This window comes from Rhinoderma darwinii, chromosome 4 (genome assembly GCF_050947455.1).
Source record: "Rhinoderma darwinii isolate aRhiDar2 chromosome 4, aRhiDar2.hap1, whole genome shotgun sequence".
Classification (NCBI taxonomy): domain Eukaryota; kingdom Metazoa; phylum Chordata; class Amphibia; order Anura; family Rhinodermatidae; genus Rhinoderma; species Rhinoderma darwinii.
Window position 1 is genome coordinate 224,654,082 of NC_134690.1, and position 21,279 is coordinate 224,675,360.

The 21,279-nt window shown below is 40.8% G+C and overlaps 1 protein-coding gene across 4 annotated transcripts in view; it reads right to left on the reverse strand.

Annotated features, from left to right (window-relative positions):
• The window catches only part of HACE1 (HECT domain and ankyrin repeat containing E3 ubiquitin protein ligase 1), a 105,959-nt gene that overhangs the window by 40,628 nt on the left and 44,052 nt on the right, over window positions 1–21,279 (reverse strand). For 3 of the 4 annotated variants that reach the window (XM_075862215.1, XM_075862213.1, XM_075862211.1), the window contains 3 exons: window positions 15,703–15,809; window positions 10,806–11,052; window positions 1,204–1,547 (listed from right to left, as the gene is read on the reverse strand). In XM_075862215.1, coding sequence (XP_075718330.1) covers window positions 1,204–1,547; window positions 10,806–11,052; window positions 15,703–15,809 — 698 coding nt within the window. The remainder of the gene's footprint in view (window positions 1–1,203; window positions 1,548–10,805; window positions 11,053–15,702; window positions 15,810–21,279) is intronic. The other variant, XM_075862212.1, reaches the window with a different exon arrangement.

Genomic DNA, 21,279 nt, shown 5'->3' on the forward strand with positions numbered 1-21,279 from the left:
ACGCTGTGACGTCACTCACTTCCTGCCCCAGGTCCTGCATCGTGTCGGAAGAGCGAGGACACATCGGCACCAGAGGCTACATTTGATTCTGCAGCAGCATCGGCGTTTGCAGGTAAGTCGATGTAGCTACTTAACGCTGACGCTGCTGCAGAATCAACTGTAGCCTCTGGTGCCGATGTGTCCTCGCTCGTCCGACACGATGCAGGACCTGGGGCAGGAAGTGAGTGACGTCACAGCGTGATCTCTCGAGAACACGCTGTGTCTGTGCACTGCCAGAAGCTGGGCGTTGTGAAGAGAAGTGGATGATACTTCTATACACAACGCCCAGCTAGTAAAAGAAGTAAAAAACGCCCCGATGTAACGAACACAATACACGCCCAGTTTTACTTTAACTTTAAACACGCCCAGTTGTACTTTAGAAAGCCTCATTTACATAAATATAAAAATGGTCATAACTTGGCCAAAAATGCTAGTTTAAAAAAAAACACAAAACCTTACTCTTATCTACATTGCAGCGCCGATCTGCTGCAATATGAGATAGGGGTTGCAAAATCTGGTGACAGAGCCTCTTTAAATACTATGAATATGCAAAAGATGTGGAGCTCTTAATCAGAATAGCAAATATCCACCCTATTATTTGTTCTTAATAAAGGATTGAATGCTGCCTAATAGTAATGTTCATCATTAGCATCCCCAGTAACGTGCGTCAGGTAGGTGCTAAGAAGCCCATTACCCTATGTGATCAACGACCGAGATAAGGCTCCATTTTTTTCTGCTTGGCATTCCCCTCTTCTCAATAATTTTCTTTAATTATAAAAATATAATAAAGTAACTTTAGAATCTAATTACTTCAGAATCCAAACAAGTCCAAAGAACATTTTTTTAGCAAATTTATAAAGTTGGCTTTATGAAGTTAATATTGTAAAAAATAAATATTCTGACACGAACAGAAACGTCTAAAGAGGTCAAACAGCAAACTATTTTATGCTTATAGTTAAAGTGGATCGGTCAGCTTAATATTTTGCTCTAGGCAACATATTACAGTTACAGGTTCGTACTCCTAGTAGCCAAAACGACAAAAACTTTAAAAAAAGAATATTGTGCCACTTGGCTAATGGGAGCGCTGAAAGAATACAGTTCTTACATACTAGTTAAGGACCACACAACATTTAGCACGCAAATATTTAAAAAAAAGACACAAACCCCTGAGGCATCTGGCAAGAGCAGCACATATAGAAGGCTTGAATGACAGCACTGAGTCTATTTGCGGTCATTGAGATAACATCCTGACCATCTGTGAGAGCTTCCGGCTTCACACCATTTTCACAGTTTCCAATGTCTGCAGTGCTTGGTGATACGGGAAGATGTTCTGTGCTCCCATTCTCTCCAATAGTTAATTGAGGATTGAGAGAAATATCTTGTTGATCCAGTGGCTTTTGCTTGAGAAAAATGCAAGTGATGTTGGTAGAGTCGCTCTTGTTTTTCATCAGATCAGTGGCAATGAGGACAAGCCATTCATCTAATGAATGCCAAAGTAGTTCTAAAGGCTGTAATAAAGACCGTAATCTTAAAACAAATCCAAGAACATACTTTTCATATTGCTGATCTTACTTGTAAAGAAAACAAAAAGTATAAAATAATAGAGTAAGATCAGATTTTGCAAAGTATAGAATATAAAGAATAGTTACACATTTTTCAAATAAGGCTAAGTTCACATCTCGTTTTTACTATGCGTCTGACCTGCACGTTTGAGATGTAAAAACAGTGTCAAAACGTGTACATTGGTTTCTATGGTCAGGACGGATGCCCTAATGGTGTAGTTTGTGCATACGTTGTGTGCTTACAGTCTATCATTTTTTTTCACCATGTCCTGAAAAGTGTAGCCTACTACGCTTTTCAGTACTTCTCCAAAACGTAGACCACACGTATACGTTTTTAGTTGTATTGAAGTCAATGGCGACGTATACAATCTTAAACCCTACGTTTGCATATGTAAAACTTATACGTTTTTGTCACCATGTATGGGAAATCTTGACTTTACAAAGTTTGATTTAGTTCAAGAACAAAAAAAAAAGAAAATATACTTTTCTAGAAGAACGGACACAAAACGTATAACAACGTATGCTACAAAAAAACAAGCATATGTTACAAATGCATACGTTTTTCTAACTTTAAAAATGTATACGTCGTATGCCATAAACGTGTGTACAAAACGAGATGTGAACCGAGCCTAATCCGGTTCTGGTTGTTAAGATTTTAAAAACGTCCCAAGACTGTGAACCCCGTTCATTTACCACCCTTGATGAAGCTAAAGCTCAAAAAGGGGACACAACCTATGAGAAGGTCAAGTAAAAAGGAGGACAGTGTTGCTATTAATTTTTCCCCTCCCTTTTTTAGTTGCAGTGTGCCTCTCATTGTAAAATGATCGCACTCCATCTAAAGTTCAATCATTAAAGTGTACCTCTAGAGTTGCTCCCAACGGAGTCTCCCAAGAACTGAAACTCAGCCTCATTTAAAAGGGTAACTAAACATTCAAACTTCTTACATGTCATAGTGACATGTCAGAAGTTTTGATTGGTGGGGCTCAGCCGCTTCGTTTTTGTTCGCCTTTTTCAGGAAAAAGATGTAGCAGTGTACTAACTCAATAGAAAGTCTACGAGCCCATACTTCGCTACATCGACTTTCTGGAAAAAGCCTATCAGAAACGAAGCGCTTCTGCCGCTTTGTTTTAGCGATTGGTGGACCCCCACCAATCAAAACTTCTAACATGTCACTATCACATGTCAGAAGATTGATGAACGTTTAGTTACCCTTTAAGTGAATGGAGTGAAGTGCAATACATGTGCAGCACCTGTTAGTGATTTTTTCCCTACCCTACACCACTACAACTATTACTTAATTGTAGTGATTGATTGTGGTTTTATGGGTCAGACCCGCATTGGTCAGTAAATTATGTAACATCCAAGAGATATTGGACAACAGGATTGTGTAAAAAACAAAAGAAAAAAATATTTCACTCCCACTAGCTGTTTGGCCAAAAATTCTATAAAATCAGAAAAACTTTATTACGGTCACTAATATCATAATATAATTAATGTATTAACCACATACAAAACAGCCATCTCACCTAAGATGCCATTATAGGGGGTGAACCATGTGGGGAGTCTGATTAGGGACCTTTTAATTCACACATGCATGTAGACTAGCAAGACAATCTGCCCTAACGAAGTACCTACAAAGGTAGAAGCGAGCATTGAGCTCAGCTCGCTGTATGAATGAGAGGAATGCCTCCATTCTCTATTAGAAATTCACCAATCCTGAGGAGTCTGTAAACCCACAATTGTAGGACAATATTTTTGATTACTCATTTGCATTAACAATGGGAGGAATGCCTCCATTTTTAGGTAGCAAATTTCTCGGACTTTCAAATTTCAACGTTCACAATTATACAGTGATATCAAAGATCTTGCCCCTCTTTATTAGAGTGTAGTACCATTGGGAGGAATGCCTCCATTTGCTATTTAGCAATCAATTAACCTATGGTGCCATCAGTATTAGCCCCTGTTATTATTTAGTGATCAAATTCTTTTGACTTTGTGACAATTTCAGTGTTGTAGGGCAATATCAAAACATTTGTCAGTCTATATTGGTATTACTTTCTGGTACAATTGGAAGGAATGCCTTTATTCATTATCTGGTAGTTTATCAAACCCTTTAGGAAAATTTAAAAAAATTAAAATAAATGTTTTTCAATAAAAAGGGGGTAAGCCCCAATTAACTATCCTCGGTCACCATTTATATTATTATAATTATAATATATATTGTCAATTAATGGTAGTCCATGGATACTTTTTAAACACAATTGTCTTTTGTATGTGGTGAATACATTAAATATATTGTGATATTCGGGACAATCTCGTCGATCACCACGATGTGCCATTACGTCCTGGTGCGGGGGTGCTATATGGACCGCACCCACGTACTGAGCAAGCTCCGTACTAAGCGGGTGTCAGCTGTGTTTAAGACTGACACACAGCACTAACGGACGTTTAACCCCTCAAGTGCTGCGGTCAATTGCGACCACAGCATCTGAGATGTTAAAAAGAGGGGGTGTCCCCTCTGACAGCTCATTGGTGCCGATGGTTGTCATGGCAGCCCAACGATCACTGGTTCTTTTAGTCCCTAGGGGGACTAAAAGAATGTGTAAAAAAGTGAAAAAGTTTAGTGGTGGCGAAAAAAATTAAAATTTCAAACCCCCTTTTTCCCATTTTTCCTTTAAAGTTAACAAAATTTGAAAAAGCCAAAATTGCTGTTTTTTTGTCAACTTCGCTCGAAAAGAAGATGTAATACAAAGTGATCAAAAAGTTGCATGTACCAAAAAATGCTACCAATACAAACTACAGCTCGTCCCGCAAAAAACGAAGCCCTCACACTGCTCAATCAATGGAAAAATAAATAAATGTTCGACTCTCAGAATGTGGTGACACAAAACAAATTTTTTTCTCTTTTTTTTAACAAATAGTTTTTTTTTTAAAGTAGTAAAATCTAAAAAAAAAAACAAAAAAAAAACACACTAACTGTATTGAGCCACAGAATAAAGTTACTGCAGTAAATACGTAAAATAGAAACCCAAAAAACAATGGAGGAATCAGTTATTTCCAATTTTAGCCTGCTAAGAGTTTTTCTTCAGTTTCCCGGTACATTATATGGTACCTTAAATAGTGTCAATAGAAAACTACAACTCCTCCCACAAAAAATAAGCGCTCACACCACTCTATTGGTGGAAAAATAAAAATAAATAATGGCTCTCGGACTGCAGGGAGTAAAAAGCAAAAAAAAACAAAAAAAAAACGGCTCAGTCCTGAAGGGGTTAATAAAGTTTTTCTTATTTGATATAATTTGTTTGCCACACAGTTCGTGGGAGTAAAATATTTTGGCTTGTGTGTTTACACAATCCAGTTGTCCTATAAATGTATGAATACTTACTCCCCCTGTGTGTTATAAGAGACCTATCCTCACCAAAAGAAAGAGATCCAAGAGATATGCCATAATTTGCTATGATTGGGAAAGCCCCTTAACACTAGACTGGCTCTGCAGAAAAATCACTTGGCCTTTCAAGCGTCTTTTTTTGCGCATTTCCAAAAGAATAATGGGCAAAATCTTGTTTAACCCCTTAATGACCACGCTATTTTTTAAGCTTTCCCATCGTCGCATTCCAAGAACTATAACTTTTTTACTTTTCCTTCTACATAGCTGTATAAGGTCTTGTTTTTTGCGGGACAAGTTGTATTTTTTAATAGCACCATTTTGGGGTACATATCATTTATTGATTAACTTATTAACTTTTTTGGGGGGGGTAAATGGGAAAAACCCATACATTTCGCCCCTCTTTTTTGCGTCTTAGATTTACGCCTTTTACTAATAAACAACATAACTTTATTCAGTAGGTAATTACAATTGTGGCGATACCAAGTTTATATAGATTTTGTATGTTTTACTACTTTTACACAGTAAAAACACTTTTTTCAAAATTTGTTTTTGTGTCGCCATGTATTAAGAGCCATAATAGTTTTATTTTTACGCCGATGTAGCTGTAGGAGGGCTTGTTTTTTGCGGGACGACTTCTAGTTTTTGTTGGTACCATTTTGGAGTACATGCAACTTTTTGATCACATTTTTTTGAAGGCAGGACGAACAGAATACAGACATTCTGGCATTTTTTTTATGGCGTTCACCGTGCAGGTTAAATAACTTAATAGCTCTATAGGTGGGGTCGTTACCGACGTGGCAATACCAAATACATGTAAAGTTTTAATTTATTTTTTTTCATATTAAAGTGTTTTATAAAAGGGAAAAAGTGGGTTTTCATATTTTTTTATTTGGGATATTAATATATTAACTTTATTAAACTTTTTGAGAACTTTATTTTTAGTCCCACTAGGGGACTTCACTATGCGATCTTCTGATCGCTTTTATAATACACTGCAATATTTCTGTATTGCAGCGTATTATTGCCGGTCAGTGTAAAACTGATAGGCACTAGTTAGGTCATGCTTTAGGCATGGCCTAGCAGGCATCCACTAAGGGCAGAAATGGGGGCCTTTGTTAGGTCCCCGGATGCCATCGGCACCCTGCGATTGCAATTGCAGGGTGCCGATGGGGTGAGAGAGGGAGCACCCTCCCTTCAAAACCACATGGATGCGGCACTCGCTATTGAGCGCCGCATCTAAGGGGTTAAACGGGTGAGAGCGATGTTGAAATTGATCCCGCCCGTTAGAGCAGGTGCCCGGCTATCTTTAGATCGCCGACACCCGCTCTAGCCAGCACAGGAGACCCGTGCCGGGCTTATATCACAGCACCGTGAAAAGGCGGCGCTCTGGCATAGGTACCCTTAACGGCAGCAGTGAAAAAGGCGTATTGGCGGTCATAAAGGGGTTAAAAGCCTTGTGGGAATGTTTAGTGAGTTGAGAAGGGCTTATTTGCAAGAATACAAAAAGGTTTATGATTGATCTACCTAATTTTTGCTATTTTTCAAATTTTATGTTTTATCTTTGAAAATGTTCTATGTACTCAAAAACAGAAAGGTGATGCAAGCTTTTTAAAGCATGCACATTTACACATAAACAGCCATTTACATATACATTGAATGGACGATATTTCAGATATCACATAGTGACGTACACTTTCTGCACCTAAACAAATTTTGATATGTTTTGAGTGCTGGTTGACTTGTGGTAAAGTATGTATTTTAGGGAATTTAGTCAGCTATTCCCTTGTATACTTTTATTACCTGAATAAATCACTCAAGAGGGGGCAACCAGCCACAAGGAAAATAAAATTCCTCTTCGGCTTTCTTGCACTGTGAGCAGAATACAGGCATCTGTATTCTGTCAATGGAAGGAGCAGAGAGGCTATTGTGCAAATCCCTAATATAAAGCGAAGCTGAACCTTCACATTACACTAGAAATAGAGGCACAGGATAACCACCCATGTAAAGAATCCCTGAGAGGATGAATTCAACTTTCAAATACATTATGTAATTGGAATTACAAAAATATACAGATTACCAGAATCACTCTTTACAACAGATTGTGAAAAAGGTAACAGCAGACAAAAGGGAAAATTAATTCTCCTGTAACCGCTGTCAAGCCCATGAAAAAACATAGGCAAGCATCAGTGTTAGGGCCTGTTCACATCAGCGTTGTCTTTCAGTTGAGGGGTTCCGTCGGAGCTTTCAGTCGGGTTAACCCCTCAACGGAAAGGCAAATGGAAACCTTTGCTTCTATTTGCATCATGTTGATCTCAATGGTGACGGAAACTTTGCTAATGGTTTCCGTTTGTCACCTTTGTGACAGGGTTGCGTTTTTGACGGAAGCAACAGCGCAAGGTTTCCGTTTGCCTTTCCGTTGAGGGGTTAACCCGACAGAAAGCTCAGACGGAACCCCTCAACGGAAAGACAAAGATGATGTGAAAACAGCCTTACCCACGGCAGTCAATAAGATTTCTTCTTTCCAATCATACTCTGAAAAAACTTAAGGCTGAAATCTGATTGGATGCCAAAACTGAGTGTTATTAGTCATTTTATGCATGTGGTCCTGATAATCACCCACTTAAGGAACGTCTAAAATATTGAGCTAAGCACCATTATGGTCACATTCCAAAACTGCCTTCTGTCTAGAGAGTCTGAAGGATTTAGGAAATGTGAATGAATATTGTGTGGACAGGTATTTTGAGGGTCCAATTAAACACGGCTGTATCCTTAATTTACAGGCAAAAAACAAACAAGTAGAACTTCAAAGCATCACAATCGTCTCATATCTACTGAAATATAAACACTGAACACCAACTAAAAACATAGATGTGAGACCCCAAATAACATAACAAAATCAATCAAATCAGAACAATAATGTGGAAAACAGAAAAAAAAATGCAAACCCACTTGGTAATTAACAAAATTGTTCTAATTTAAGTATTGGTAATACAGGTTTTTGTCGTGATTTGCATGCCAAAACATAAATGCACTGATCCTTCTAGATAAATGCATTGTTGAAGCTTTTCTTAAGCTAAACAGCCATTCCAAATCTTGTTTGTGTACTTTAAAAAGCTATTGTATCTGTGAATAAAGAAGAAAAAAAAAATCTGCATTTAAATGAATGAGAAACTACCACATTCTGACCCTATAACGGATTGGCAAGATCATGTAATTTAAAAGGTTTAATCTGTAACATAAAATTGTTGACTATAAAATCGGGGAAAAGGTTTATTACTGTCCAATGGATCAGATCATTACGGGCATTTACGTGTAGTTAAACATTTTGTTACATTCAGCTAATTTTACCCCGCAACACCATTCACTCAGAGTCTTGAATTTCCCTAAAACATACCATTAGCCTGCATGGGAAAATTGACCCAATTGTGATTGCGTCTAGACTTTGTCGTAAATGGGACAAAAGTACAGAACTTTGTGCCGTGCTAGACACTTTTCAAAAGTCTAAAAAAAAAACAAAAAAAAAAAAACAAAGAGGCGTGGCTTAGTAAAAAAAAAAAAAAATGGAGCTTCGCTTAAAAGATATGTACACTTTTTACTTTTTTTGTTTTTTTACTGAAACCATGTATTAGAGGGTTTTGTGCAACTTTTGTAATTTTGTTTTCATTAAAAAAATGTTTTTACTTTTTGAGATACAACTACTATGTATCCTTGATACAAAGAAGCTGTATCCTGCGCTGAAACCTGAATCCGTCAGGTCAGCGGGACTGACTGATACGGTGACAGCGGGCTTCTGCGTGTCTCTGACACACTGGATTCAGCTATCGATCTCATCTAAGTCCATGACTTAGATGTGATCGATAACAGGTGGATCCTGCGTGTCAGAGAGCCCGCTGTCACCGTAAGGGGGGATTCACACGAGCGTGTATTCGGTCCGTGCGGGCCACGTGGTTTTCACGCGGCACGCATGGACCAATACAAGTCTATGGGGCAGTACAGACAGTCCGTGCTTTTTGCGCAGCGTTTGTCTGCTGCGCAAAAAGCGCGACAGGTTCAATAACTCTGCGTATTTCGCGCATCACGCACCCATTGAAGTCAATGGGTGCGTGAAAATCACGCGCACCACACGGAAGCACTTCCGTGGGACGAGCGTGATTCGCGCAACAGCAGTGAAAAGGATGAATGAAAACAGAAAAGCACCACGTGCTTTTCTGTTTCCAAGCATCCAAACGGAGTGTCTTTGCGAGGAGCGAACCCCGACAACCGAGGCAAACTTCACCGGGTTCGGCCAAACTCGTTTTGGCCGAACCCGGCAAAAAAATTTCCGGTCCGCGACGTCGGGAGAGATTCACTGTGCATGGTGCTGAAAGAGTTAAACTGTTTCAGCACCATGGACAGTGACTTGCGATCCCAAAATACATGAACCTGTAAAAAAAACCGAAGTTCTAACTTACCGATTACTCCTGTCTCCTTCCTGCAGTCCGACCTCCCGGGATGACACTTCAGTTCAAGTGACAGCTCCAGCCAATCACAGGCCAAGCACAGGCTGCAGCCAATCACAGGCTGCAGCGGTCACTTGGACTGCCGCGTCTTCCAGGGAGGTGGGGCCCGATGTCGAGAGGCGCGTCACCAAGGACGCGTCACCAAGGACGCGTCACCAAGGCAACGGCCGGGAAGTTCTCGGTAAGTAGGAACTTTATCTTTTTTTTTAACAGGTTTTTCGCTGTTGTGTTCGGCATTCACTGTCGAGGGTGCTGAAAGAGTTAGCTCTTTCAGCACCTTGGACAGTGACGGGCGTCGACAAGCCTCATCTCTATGATGCCGGCTGCGCGAAAATCACGCAGCCGCGCATCAAACACGCATGACACACGCAGCTGTCAAATGGTTTTTGCGCTCGCAAAACGCCGCGTTGTTTGCGCGCGCAAAAACGCAACGCTCGTGTGAATCTCCCCTAACAGTCAGTCCCGCTGACCTGACTGATTCAGGTTTCAGCGCAGGATACAGCTTCTTTGTATCAAGGATACATAGTAGTTGTATCTCAAAAAGTAAAAACATTTTTTTAATGAAAACAAAATTACAAAAGTTGCACAAAACCCTCTAATACATGGTTTCAGTAAAAAAAAAAGTAAAAAGTGTACATATCCTTTAAGCTAAGCTCCAGTTTTTTTTTTACTAAGCCACGCCTCTGTGTTTTTATTTTTTATTTTAATACATTTTTTTTACTGAAACAAACACATGTCTTCAGCGTGTGCTACTGTGATAAACTTGGTACATCTTCTGACTGCCTGGTCTAAATTTACGCTGTCTTAATCTTTGACACATTAGTAAATTTGGCATGAAAAAGATGACTGTGCTGTTAGAATAATGGCATATATTATCTGTGCACAGTTGTTAAATTGTTTCTGCACCAGAATACTTTATCTAAACTACTAATATTACTACATATAGAAGTAATATTAGGGTGATTAACATTAAGAATAGAATATCATGACATATTTTGTTACATAAATAAAGGTTAAACCAAGTGTGTTGCAAATCTAAAGAGAAGCTCCATCTTGGAACAATAATTCCCTTAGTTTCAGAATATGTTAATCTGAAAAATATTCTCGAAAGTGGGACCAAAATGAAGCTTGGCTTTAAATGAGAGGAGGGAAAATATTATGACAAAAAGAAACATTTTTAGAAAGAAAAGAGAAAGAAAAAAAAAGAAAAATGGGAGTACAAGAAAGTATAAAATGGCATTTTGATTGACTGACAGATAAAAGGGTAGTCATTGGACTTAACTGAAAATGGGCATGCATGATATTAACCAAACTTACGTCCTGTTCAGTAGGGGTGTGATATATGAGTGCATGCTTTGTCATATTCATCTCTTTTACGTTTATCTTCCTAAAAACGTCATATACTTTTCTGACCTTGAACACCTGGTTTCTTGGCGTTTTGTTTCCATTGTAGCCCATGTCATTTCCATTACTGGGGGAAGAAGGCCCAAGGCGAAAAACATGGCAGAATATCCGCACAATCCGAAGCAGACTCTTCATTTGAGCTTCATAACTACTGGAAAGACTATTGATGGACAGTTTATGTGAATTTCTACATCCTTCAGAGCTGTATTTGTTCAGCAAATATCAAAATGAATCTCTAAATGGCCAACACAGCATTTAGAAAGACATAGATTGCTGGTAAAAAAAGGATTACTCTTTTTACAGCTAAAACCACCATAAGAGACTAACATCCAATGGAAAATAAGTAAATAAAACACCACAAATAAGAACAGTAATGATTCCCATGCAAACTAGTGAGCCATCTTACATTTTAAAGTAGACCTCAGGAAACGTATCTAACTTTTTGCCTCTGCATACACTGGGGGTTATATCTTAGTGTCCCTTGAACAGCACTTATGTTAGAATACCAAATCTGAAACATTTATGAATACGTTGCTGGATTATTCCGAACTTTGGTATAACATTAACAGATGGAAAGTCTACATAACAGCTCAAGGCTTGCACGGACGCCTTTATTTTCTTGGTAAAAATTGTTTTAAATTGTTCTAACAAATCATATGAGCAACTATAAATTGTTCAAACCAAGAACTTGTTACAATTTGAATTGACACCATAAGACTCTGTTCACATCATGTTCGAACACTAGATGTGGCTTGCATACTTGCAAGTTTCTGGGGCATACTTTCAGTGGACTTTTAAACATGCCTATACAGTTGCCTAGGCTTTCCATTGACTGCAATTGTGATTTTATATATATATATATATATATATACATACATACATACATACACACACACACACACACACACACACACATACACAGGGTGTTTCAAAAAGGATGGTACAAAATTATAGCCTCAGTATTCATAACCGAGAGAACATAACACAAATTTATTAACGTTAAAAGATACACTATCCAAGTTTAATCTATACACTACAAATGTTCAAAGTGATTTACATTGGTGACACGGAAGAGGTGTAGGCGGTAGTCCAGTTCTGTCCAGACGCGCCAGCATATCCTCGGATATGGACTGAACTCTTCCAGTGATGCGTGGTCTCAGGTCATTCTGATCCGGTGACTGCGGGAGGTGGTGGGGCGACAGATACATGGAGTCCTTGATGTAGCCCCGCAGAAAGAAGTTTCACACCACAACGTTGGTGAATAGTTTACGGTGAGGCCGATCCAACATTCTGGTAGAGTTTCATTCAGGCATCGGCGAACATCCAAATGGAAACGTGGAAGTGCACCATCCTGCTGATAGAGGAAGATCTGCCAAAACGTAGTCTGTGGCATAAGCCATTCCTTTAACATGAGGAGTGGCCAGTGACTGTATACTCGGCAAAAAAGAAGGGACCATAGACATTGCACCTGCTCATTGCACAGAACACATGTACTTTGGGTAAATTCCTCATGCGCTCGATAAGGGCACATGGTTTTTCTGAGCCCCAAATTCTAACGTTGTGGCGATTGACCTTCCCACTGAGGTGAAAGGTAGCCTCATCACTGAACACAAGCCTGTCAGTGAATTCTTCCTTTTCCAATTGGTCCTGCAAGTCAATGCAAAAGTCACAGCGTTTTGGTTTGTCGTCTGATTTCAGCTCCTGAAGATGTAATCTGTATGGCTTACAATGCAGACATTTTCGGAAGATACGCCATACCGTGGTTTGTGGCACCTGTAGTTCCATACTAGTCAGTCTGGTCGACTTTCTAGGACTACGCTCGTACACGGCTCGAATCCTGTTCACTATCTCTTCCAATGTCTTTGAGCGGCCCAGACTTTTCCCATGACAAACACCCAGTGGTTTCCAATTGCTTCACCAAACGCGAAATAAAGCGTCTATTCGGAGAATATTTACCAAATTTATTCTGAAAGTTTCGCTGTACTGTCACAACAGATCCCATTCTTTCAAATTCCAACACGCAGAAAGCTTTTTCTTGCTTTGATGTCTCCATCTTATTTTACACTATGCAAGCAGATTGGCTCTTGAAAATGAAAGCTATGCTGTGATTGGTTGCTATGGGCAGGCAACTAAAACAGTTTTGCTTTGATTTTCAGTCACTGGCCATTTACCACTTATGTTATTTTAAAGTGAATGTGTCACGAATGAAAAGTATTAAAAATGAAATAATAATTTGACTTGTTTTCCTATGTTGGCCACCAGAGGGAGCACTTCCCAGAATTACAGCAAGGTGAATCAGGTAAAGCAACCTGACTCACAGCTACTGTAAATGAGGGCGGGAGACTCAATCGCCCTCCCCATTTTTGGATACAAGCAAGGAAGAGGTGTCTGCAAATTGCCAAGCATTGTCCAGGTCCATTTTGGGACTGATTCTACAAACAAGAGGGACTTTTCAGTTGACAGCTTCACACGGCGTATACTTGACGCGTCAAAAACGCTTGATTAAGTTTCTCATTTACATCAATGGGAAAGCGTGCCGTTCGTATACACAACACGCTTTTTTACGAAAGGGTTTTTAAAAACGCATTGCGTAAAAAATAAAAATAAACCTTGAGTCAATTCCTTGGATTGTAAAATGCGCAAAATGTTCCTATAGTCAATGGGAGTCCTAACTACGTGCCAAAAAACGTGCAAAAAGCGCGCACAAAATGCATTTTAAAAAAAAAACACGTCAAAACCGCTTGATTAAGCTACCCATTTACATCAATGGGAAAGCAAGCCATTCGTACACGAGCTTTTTTTCATGCGAGCGTTTCAAAGAAATGCGTTAAGTAAAAAAAAAAAAAAGCAGCGTCGGGTAAATTCTTTATTGCGTAAAAAGCGCCAAATGTCCCCATAGTCAATAGGAGTCCTAATTACGGGCCAAAAAAATAAATGCAAAAAGACGGCACAGAACGTGGAAAAAAACGCCTGTTTTTTTGAAAAGCACTTCAAAAGAAACGCTAGAGTAGACTTAAGACTGCTGTAGGGGAGTATAAGTTTTTTCATACTACCAACTTTATTTCTTGTTTTGTTTTGCAGGTTCCGTTGGACATGTTGGACTACGTCGTAGATTCAGTGAACTACTTCAATGATCTACATTTTTTGTTAGTTTAAATAAAATGGTGAAAGAGGGTTATGTGGGGACTTCTTCATTCGATAAAAAATTTGTATCTCATGTGTGTGTTTTTTTAATACTTTATTAGCGACTTAGTAATGGCAGTTGTCTGTTTGACGATGTCAATTACTAAGGTGTGGCTTAGTGTTAGCCAGTAAAAAGGCTAGCAGTAACCCCCATTATTACCCAGATACCCACCACCATCAGGGGTACCGGGAAGAGACGGGTACAATCCAGTACCCGACCATCTGGAGTGATGGTCGGGGAATGGGGCGGCCACAGGCTAGTATTATGAGGCTGGGAAGGGCCAAAATCTGTGGCCCTTCCCACCCTGCGGCTGCTTTATTGTATCTGGCAGGCTATTAAAATGGGGGGACCCCACATAGTTTTTGTCAAAATTTATTAATTTAATAAAAAAATAAATTAAAAAAAAGTGGCTTAGAACGGCAGAAGCATTGGAGATAGTGTCGGCTTCCGTCCCTACTCTCCTATGTTGATGCCGTATCGCATCTGTGTACGTGTCATGAAGAGACACATACACAGATGTAGTAATAAATGCCAGCCCACCTTAAAAATGTAAAAAAGTGTTATTAAAAAAAAAAAAAAAAAAAAGTAATGGGAAAAAATAAATAAATATATTAATTAAAACATAAAATAATAAAAACTCACGACACCTTTCCTTTAACTGCAGGTCTTAACTTTTGCACCATCCCTTTTAATCACCCTGCAAGGCTTGAGTAAGGACCTGGATACATGAGCTGAAATTTTATATATTCTTCATTCAAGTGAAGATTATGCTTCCCCCCCCCCCCCCGATTCCAGTCAGTTGTGAAGATTATGTCGTCCCCCCCGATTCCAGTCATTGTGAAGATTGTACCCCTGCGTTCCGATATTCCAGTCAGTCGTGCAGCTTGTTTTTCAGAGGTTTCCGAACACCAAAAGGTAGATAGTGCGTAGCCACTTTTTATAAATGCGACTTTTCAAAGAAAAGAGCCCTTTCTTATGGATACCCATGACGATGCACAGTTCTTGCGAATACACTTCCAAGATTATCCATCAGAACATTGGCGACAAGCGATCCATCGCAGAGGTTGATGCCAATTTTCGCGGTTTCATGAATTCGATGACGTTGGTTTAATTCGTACCAGCTGTAACAGGCTTGAGTGACTTCTCAATGAAATGTCGGTCCATTTTAATTTAAGGGATACTAAAAAGTGAAATTAATGGAGGAGATTTATCAAGCCGTCTTATAGCAAGAATGTCCTTTGTTGTCCATGGCAACCAATCAGAACTCAGCTTTAATTTTACCTGAGCTCATTAATATAAGAATGCTGTGGGGTTGCTATGGGCAACAAAGGACACTCTTACTATAAGATAGCTTGATAAATCTCCCCCAATGTCACTGAGGAAGCAGGGGGACATAATCTTCATTTGTTTAAATCAGGGAGGGGGACATAAACTTCACTTGATCAGCCAGTTCTATCGAAAAGTGTAGCAATTAAAAAAAAATACATATATGCCAACATATACATGCCAAATATAAAATTAAAAAAAAGGGCACTCTTTTGCAATGCAATTAGGCAATGTTTATGGGTAAGACGGTGTACACTAATTAAGAAAAATTAAGAGATCATTTTATTGCCTTAATATTACCTTAAGAGTTTGTGACCATTTGTAGTGGCAACTTCAGCAAGGCTTGTAAGTATCTTGAGGTATTGGCTTTCATTTTGTTGTGACAGAAGTTCAAGAACCTGCCGTAACTGAGTAAGAACATTACTTTAAGAGATATAGTTCACTTACTGGACTGACCGCAGACCAGTTCCCGGAATTATTTAACTTTCAAAATGTAAGACTAAAAATACACCTTTTGGTTTTGAAATAAAAAAAGCAAACTATTATAAGGAACATCTTTAAAATGCTTCAAGGTGTTATTACTTATACATTGCCTTTATTATGTGTGTATATATAAATCTATGTAACCAATCGACATGGAAATTCTAATCAGCATAACACTGATGTAGTGATGTTCCCAGCAGATGGACAGTTACTTCCTTAACCCCTTAAAGAGGAGCGGTCACCTCTCCTGACTTGTCTGTTTTAGTAAATACTTATGTTCCCAATGAAACAATTCTGGATAATCTTCTTAGACCTCTGCATTGTGCTGTTCCCGTTATTCCTCCTAGACATTTATGAATAAATTAACTGGGAGTTACTATTCCCATTGTCAAATTGACATGTCCCTACACATTCTGACACTATCATCACTGATTGGACAGTGTCAGTCTGTGTAGGGACACTCCCAACTGGCAACACCTCGTAAATTTATTCACACATTCCTAGAAAGAATGGCTGGTGAATGGAACAACGAAGAGTTCTAAGAAAAGATGCTCCAGGATTGCTAATTCACGGTAAACACAAGTATTTACTAAAACGGACATGTCTGGAGAGTTGACAAGTCCTCTAAGGACCAGCCAATTTTGGGCCTTAAAAGGAGTTGTCCCGTAATAGACAATTATCACCTACTTACTATAACCTAGAACAGGATACAAAGTTCCCTTAAAATGTAATTTCTTTATTTCTTCTTGCCAGCTCTAGCAGAATATAATGTTTAAACCTTTTACATTAAGATCTTACATTTTTTTTTCCATAACCATCATTTAAGTCTGCTAGGAGGATTTCTCATTGGCATACCACAAGATCACACTGTAGAAATGTCTATGTACCGTGGAGTATGCAACAGCCAAGCTATAGTTAAATATTGGCATTTCTGAAACCTGAAAGCTTATTATTGCAAACGGGCTATTATTAGGACCCAGGCTGTCCAGATTTCACGGAGAGCCCAGTGAGGACAATGGATACCGTGTAATGCTTAAATTTCTCCTTGAAGTTCAGTTCATCCACTGATTACAGCAGTAGGACACCCTATGATAAGTTTATCTTCTGGGGACCCTTTTAACAAAGACGGATTGTCCAAAGAAGTCCTCATAACGCTAGCGTTTGAGGAAGACTCAGTTGCAATGCATCTGTGTAACAGACGCAAATATATGTTGCTTGTGATTGCTTAAACCGAAGCTGCGTACAGGGGGATACATGATGATCACACGCGGCAAATCTGTTGCAGATTTTTCTGCTATTGTCCCATTTATCTAAACTGGTCTTACAGAAATCCATGCACATGCTGCAGAAACAACTCTATTGTCACGATCTAGAGGTATGTGGACCCACCGTAGCGGAGTGGCAGCTGGCCAAACAACAGTCTATATATAGTCTATGCAAAGTCTTTAGCACAAGTGTACCTGTAAGAGTCCAGAGAAACACGAGGTGTAGAAGAGGCTTTGGCACGAATGGAGCTTGACGTGGCAGATGACACCAGATGTGGCAGATGACACCCTCGATTCCAACTAAAGGCTTAGGCTCAGGAATCAAATACAGGATACAGGAAGCAGGATACGGAAACACTGGGAGCAGGAAACATTTGCAATATGAACATGGGTAGACAATAACAACAATGCTCAGGCAAGGAGTGGAGGGGTTAAGCCCTTTTTATATTCACCCTGGGGATTGGTTGGGGGAACTTTTAGTATGCTCGCACGCTGGCTCTTTAAAGCTGGGGACGAGCACGCACACCTTAGGAGACAGTCCAGGACAGGACGGCCGCACGAGCTGGCATTTCCAAGGAGGGAGACTAAGGCAGGAGGCCAGGGGTATGCGGTCGTCCGAAGCAGAGGGGCGGCGGCAGTCCGTGATCGCAGCCGTTACAGTGCCCCCCTTACGCCCCCTCTTCTTGGGTCCAGAGCGTGAGAGGAATTTTTTAATGAGGGTAGGGTATTAAGAGTCTCTTCTGGCTCCCTTGGCCTCTTCTCAGAAAAAAAAAAACACTTTCCAGCCCACTAAATAGCAAGTCCTTCCTCCTACTCTATTGTAGTCCAGAATCTCCTTCACCTCTAACACATCAGAAGAACCACTGGGAGCAACTGCAGAACTAGGAAATTTACTGTAGCGGTTTAGAACTACAGGCTTAAAAGGAGGAACATGTGGAACGAGTTGGGAGTCCTGAGAGTAGGGGGCAGCCGAAGTTTATAGGACACAGGGTATACTCGCTGCAAAAAACTTCGAAAAGGCTGAGGAATCTGGGAGGGAAATGTGAGGGCATCTTTAGACGGTCGTTTCGAGGATAGCCAGACCTCGACTCCAAGAGAGAACTGAGGAGGAACACTTTTTTTTTTTAATCCGCATGCTTTTTCATGAGGTTCACTGACTGAAGGATTGCAGACTTTGTTTGTTGCCAGATGTGAATGACAGTACCAAATGAAGATCTAGATGTCAGTACTTGAGTCATGGCTGGCAAATGAAGAGGAACTTGTGGATGTTGGCTGTACACAATGTAGAAAGAAGAGGTAGATTATTGTATGATTATTATAAGAGAATTCCACCCAAGGCAGAAGTTGTACCCAATTGTCAGGTTGGGCTGACACAACGAAGGTAAATTGTCTAAAATTTGATTGGTCCTCTCCACTTGACCATTAGACTGTGGGTGATAGGCAGAAGAGAAGTCCAGATTCACATGAGTTTGTACATAAGGAAGGAAACATAGTCCACAACATCTCTAGGCAGCGTGGGCCACCAGTAATGACAACCTATCAATTCCTGTGACTTGCGGACCCCACAGTGCCCAGATAGTTTGGAGCTGTGTCCCCAGCGGAGAATTCTCTTCCTGTCTGCAGGACGAACCAAAAAAAAAAAAAAAAAGGATTTCCGGGAGGAATGTCTCTAATTTGCAGAGGGTTAGCAGCAATAATCCTAGAAGGATCTATGATATATTTTGAGGAATCTCCTCAGAGTCAGTTTCAAATGATCGAGACAGGGCATCAGCCTTCACATTCCTGTCTGCATGACGGAAGTGAAGCAAGAATGGGAATCAGGCAAAGAACAGCGACCATCTGGCTTGGTGAGGATTTAGTCATTGTACAGACTGTAGGTACATGAGGTTCTTGTGATCAGTATAAATGATAAAAATCGGATAAATAGCACCCTCCAACAAACGTCTCCACTCCTCTAAAGGCCAACTTGATGGCCAGCAACTCACAATCCCCGAAGGAATAGTTGCGCTCTGAAGGAGAGAATAATTTTGAAAGAGAAGCCACAAGCCACCATCTTGCCGTTCGAGTTTCTTTGACACAGCAGTGCTCCAACACCAAAAGGAAGACACATTCACCTCCAGATAGAACTGCCGAGATGCATCAGGATGATGAAGAACGGAGGCAGAGGTGAAAGCGCTCTTGAGGTTGGTAAATGCGGACTCTGCCTCCAGAGGCCAAACCTTGGCATTCACCCCCTTCTTGGTGAGAGCAGAGATTAGAGGAGTCAGAGACGAGAAGTTTGGGATAAACTGCCGGTAGAAGTTTGCGAATCCCAAAAATCGTTGTATAGACTGAGGACCCTGTGGACGTGGCCACTCTAAAACAGACATCTTCTCTGGGTCCACGATCAGAGAAAATGAAGCCAAGGAATGGCAGAGAGTTCCTCTCGAACACACATTTTTCGGGTTTAGCATATTCGATTCCCCTTTAACCCGCAACAGAACTTAGCGATCATGCTTACGATGAGTCGTCAAATCAGGTGAGTAGATCAGGATGTCATTCAAATAGATCACTACACAGGCATACAGCAGATCTCGGAAGACGTCATTTACGAACTTCTGAAACACAGCTGGAGGGTTACAAAGTCCAAAAGGTTATCACAAAATATTTGTAGTGACAGTCTCGGGTGTTGAATGTGGTTTTCCACTTGTCATCTTTGCGTATACATATCAAGTTATAAGCCACACGTGGATCCAGCTTAGTGAACACCTTGGCCCACGAATTCTGTCAAAGAGTTCTTAGAGGAGTGGCAAAGGGTACTTGTTTTTGACCGTGATTTGGTTCAAACCTCGGTTGTCAATATATGGACGAAGAGATCCATCTTCTTCATGAAGAAGAATCGGTCTCTGGCCAGCGAAGAGGACTTCCGGATGAACTTTCTCTCAAGTGGTTCTCCTTAACATAAGCAGACATGGCCAGGGTCTCCGGCAGGGAGAGGATAGACTCTTCCAAAGGGAGGTGAGACGTCAGGGAGCAGTTCAATGGGACAATCGTGGATATGATGGGGAGGAAGAGTCTCCGCCTCCTCCTTCCTAATGTCGTCCACAAAGCTGGCATGTGTGGGTAGATCGTAGTGTGACTGAGGCAGTGGAGGCAAAACAGGACGAACCTGTGGCAGGTAGCAGAGAAGACACTTGGATCCCCATTGGAGGACTTCTCCGGAACCCTAGTCGAGAACCGGAGCATGTAAATGAAGCCAAGGCAGGCCCAGCAGAATAGGGTCGATAGATTTCGGCAAGACAAAGGCAATCTGATCCAAATGGAGAACTCCGACTTGTAGTGTCAGCGGTTCAATGACGGACACAATAGGATGGGGCAATGGTAGATCATTCACAGAGTTGTCTCTCCAACGAACCCTAGGTGCTGGAGTTTCCCGGCTTTTGTGGACATTGATGCCCAAAATAGCCTTTGAGGCCGCAATACAGACACAAACCTGAAGAGCGTCTGCCCTGTTTCTCCTGCTCGGTCAATTTGATTCCATCCACCTGCATTGGCTCTACAGGTGGAACAGGGGAAGGCAATAGGGGTCCCTGGAACGAGGGGTGCCAGTCTGTAGAAACGTCTCTCCAGCTGCACCTCCCAAGTACATTCCTGAATCCTAGTGTCGACCCAGGTCGCTAACAGGATAAGAGCATTCAGGGTGGAAGGAAGATCGCGAGCTGCTAGCTCGTCCTTGATGTGCATGGTCAGTCCTTGCCAAAAAGTTGCCACCAAGGCCTCATTGTTCCACGCCAGCTCTACCAGTGTACAGAAGGAGATGGCATACTCTCCTACCCTTGCTTGAGGGTTTGCAGAGTAGCAGCTGCAGAGGATGTTCGACCCGGTTCCTCGAACACTGTACGAAAAGTCTCTAAAAACAATGATAGATCCGAGAATCCTGGACCCTCTCTTTCCAAGATGGGGTTCGCCCAAGCCAGGGCTTTGCCAGCGAGGAGAGAAATAATGAATGCTACCTTGGCCTCAGAGGGGGAAGAGATGAGCAAGCAGTCTAAAGTGGATCGTACATGGATTAATGAAGTCTCTACAGGCTCTAGGATCTGGGTAGACAACAACAAACAGAGGGCAAGGAGTGGAAGGGCGGAGCCCTTTT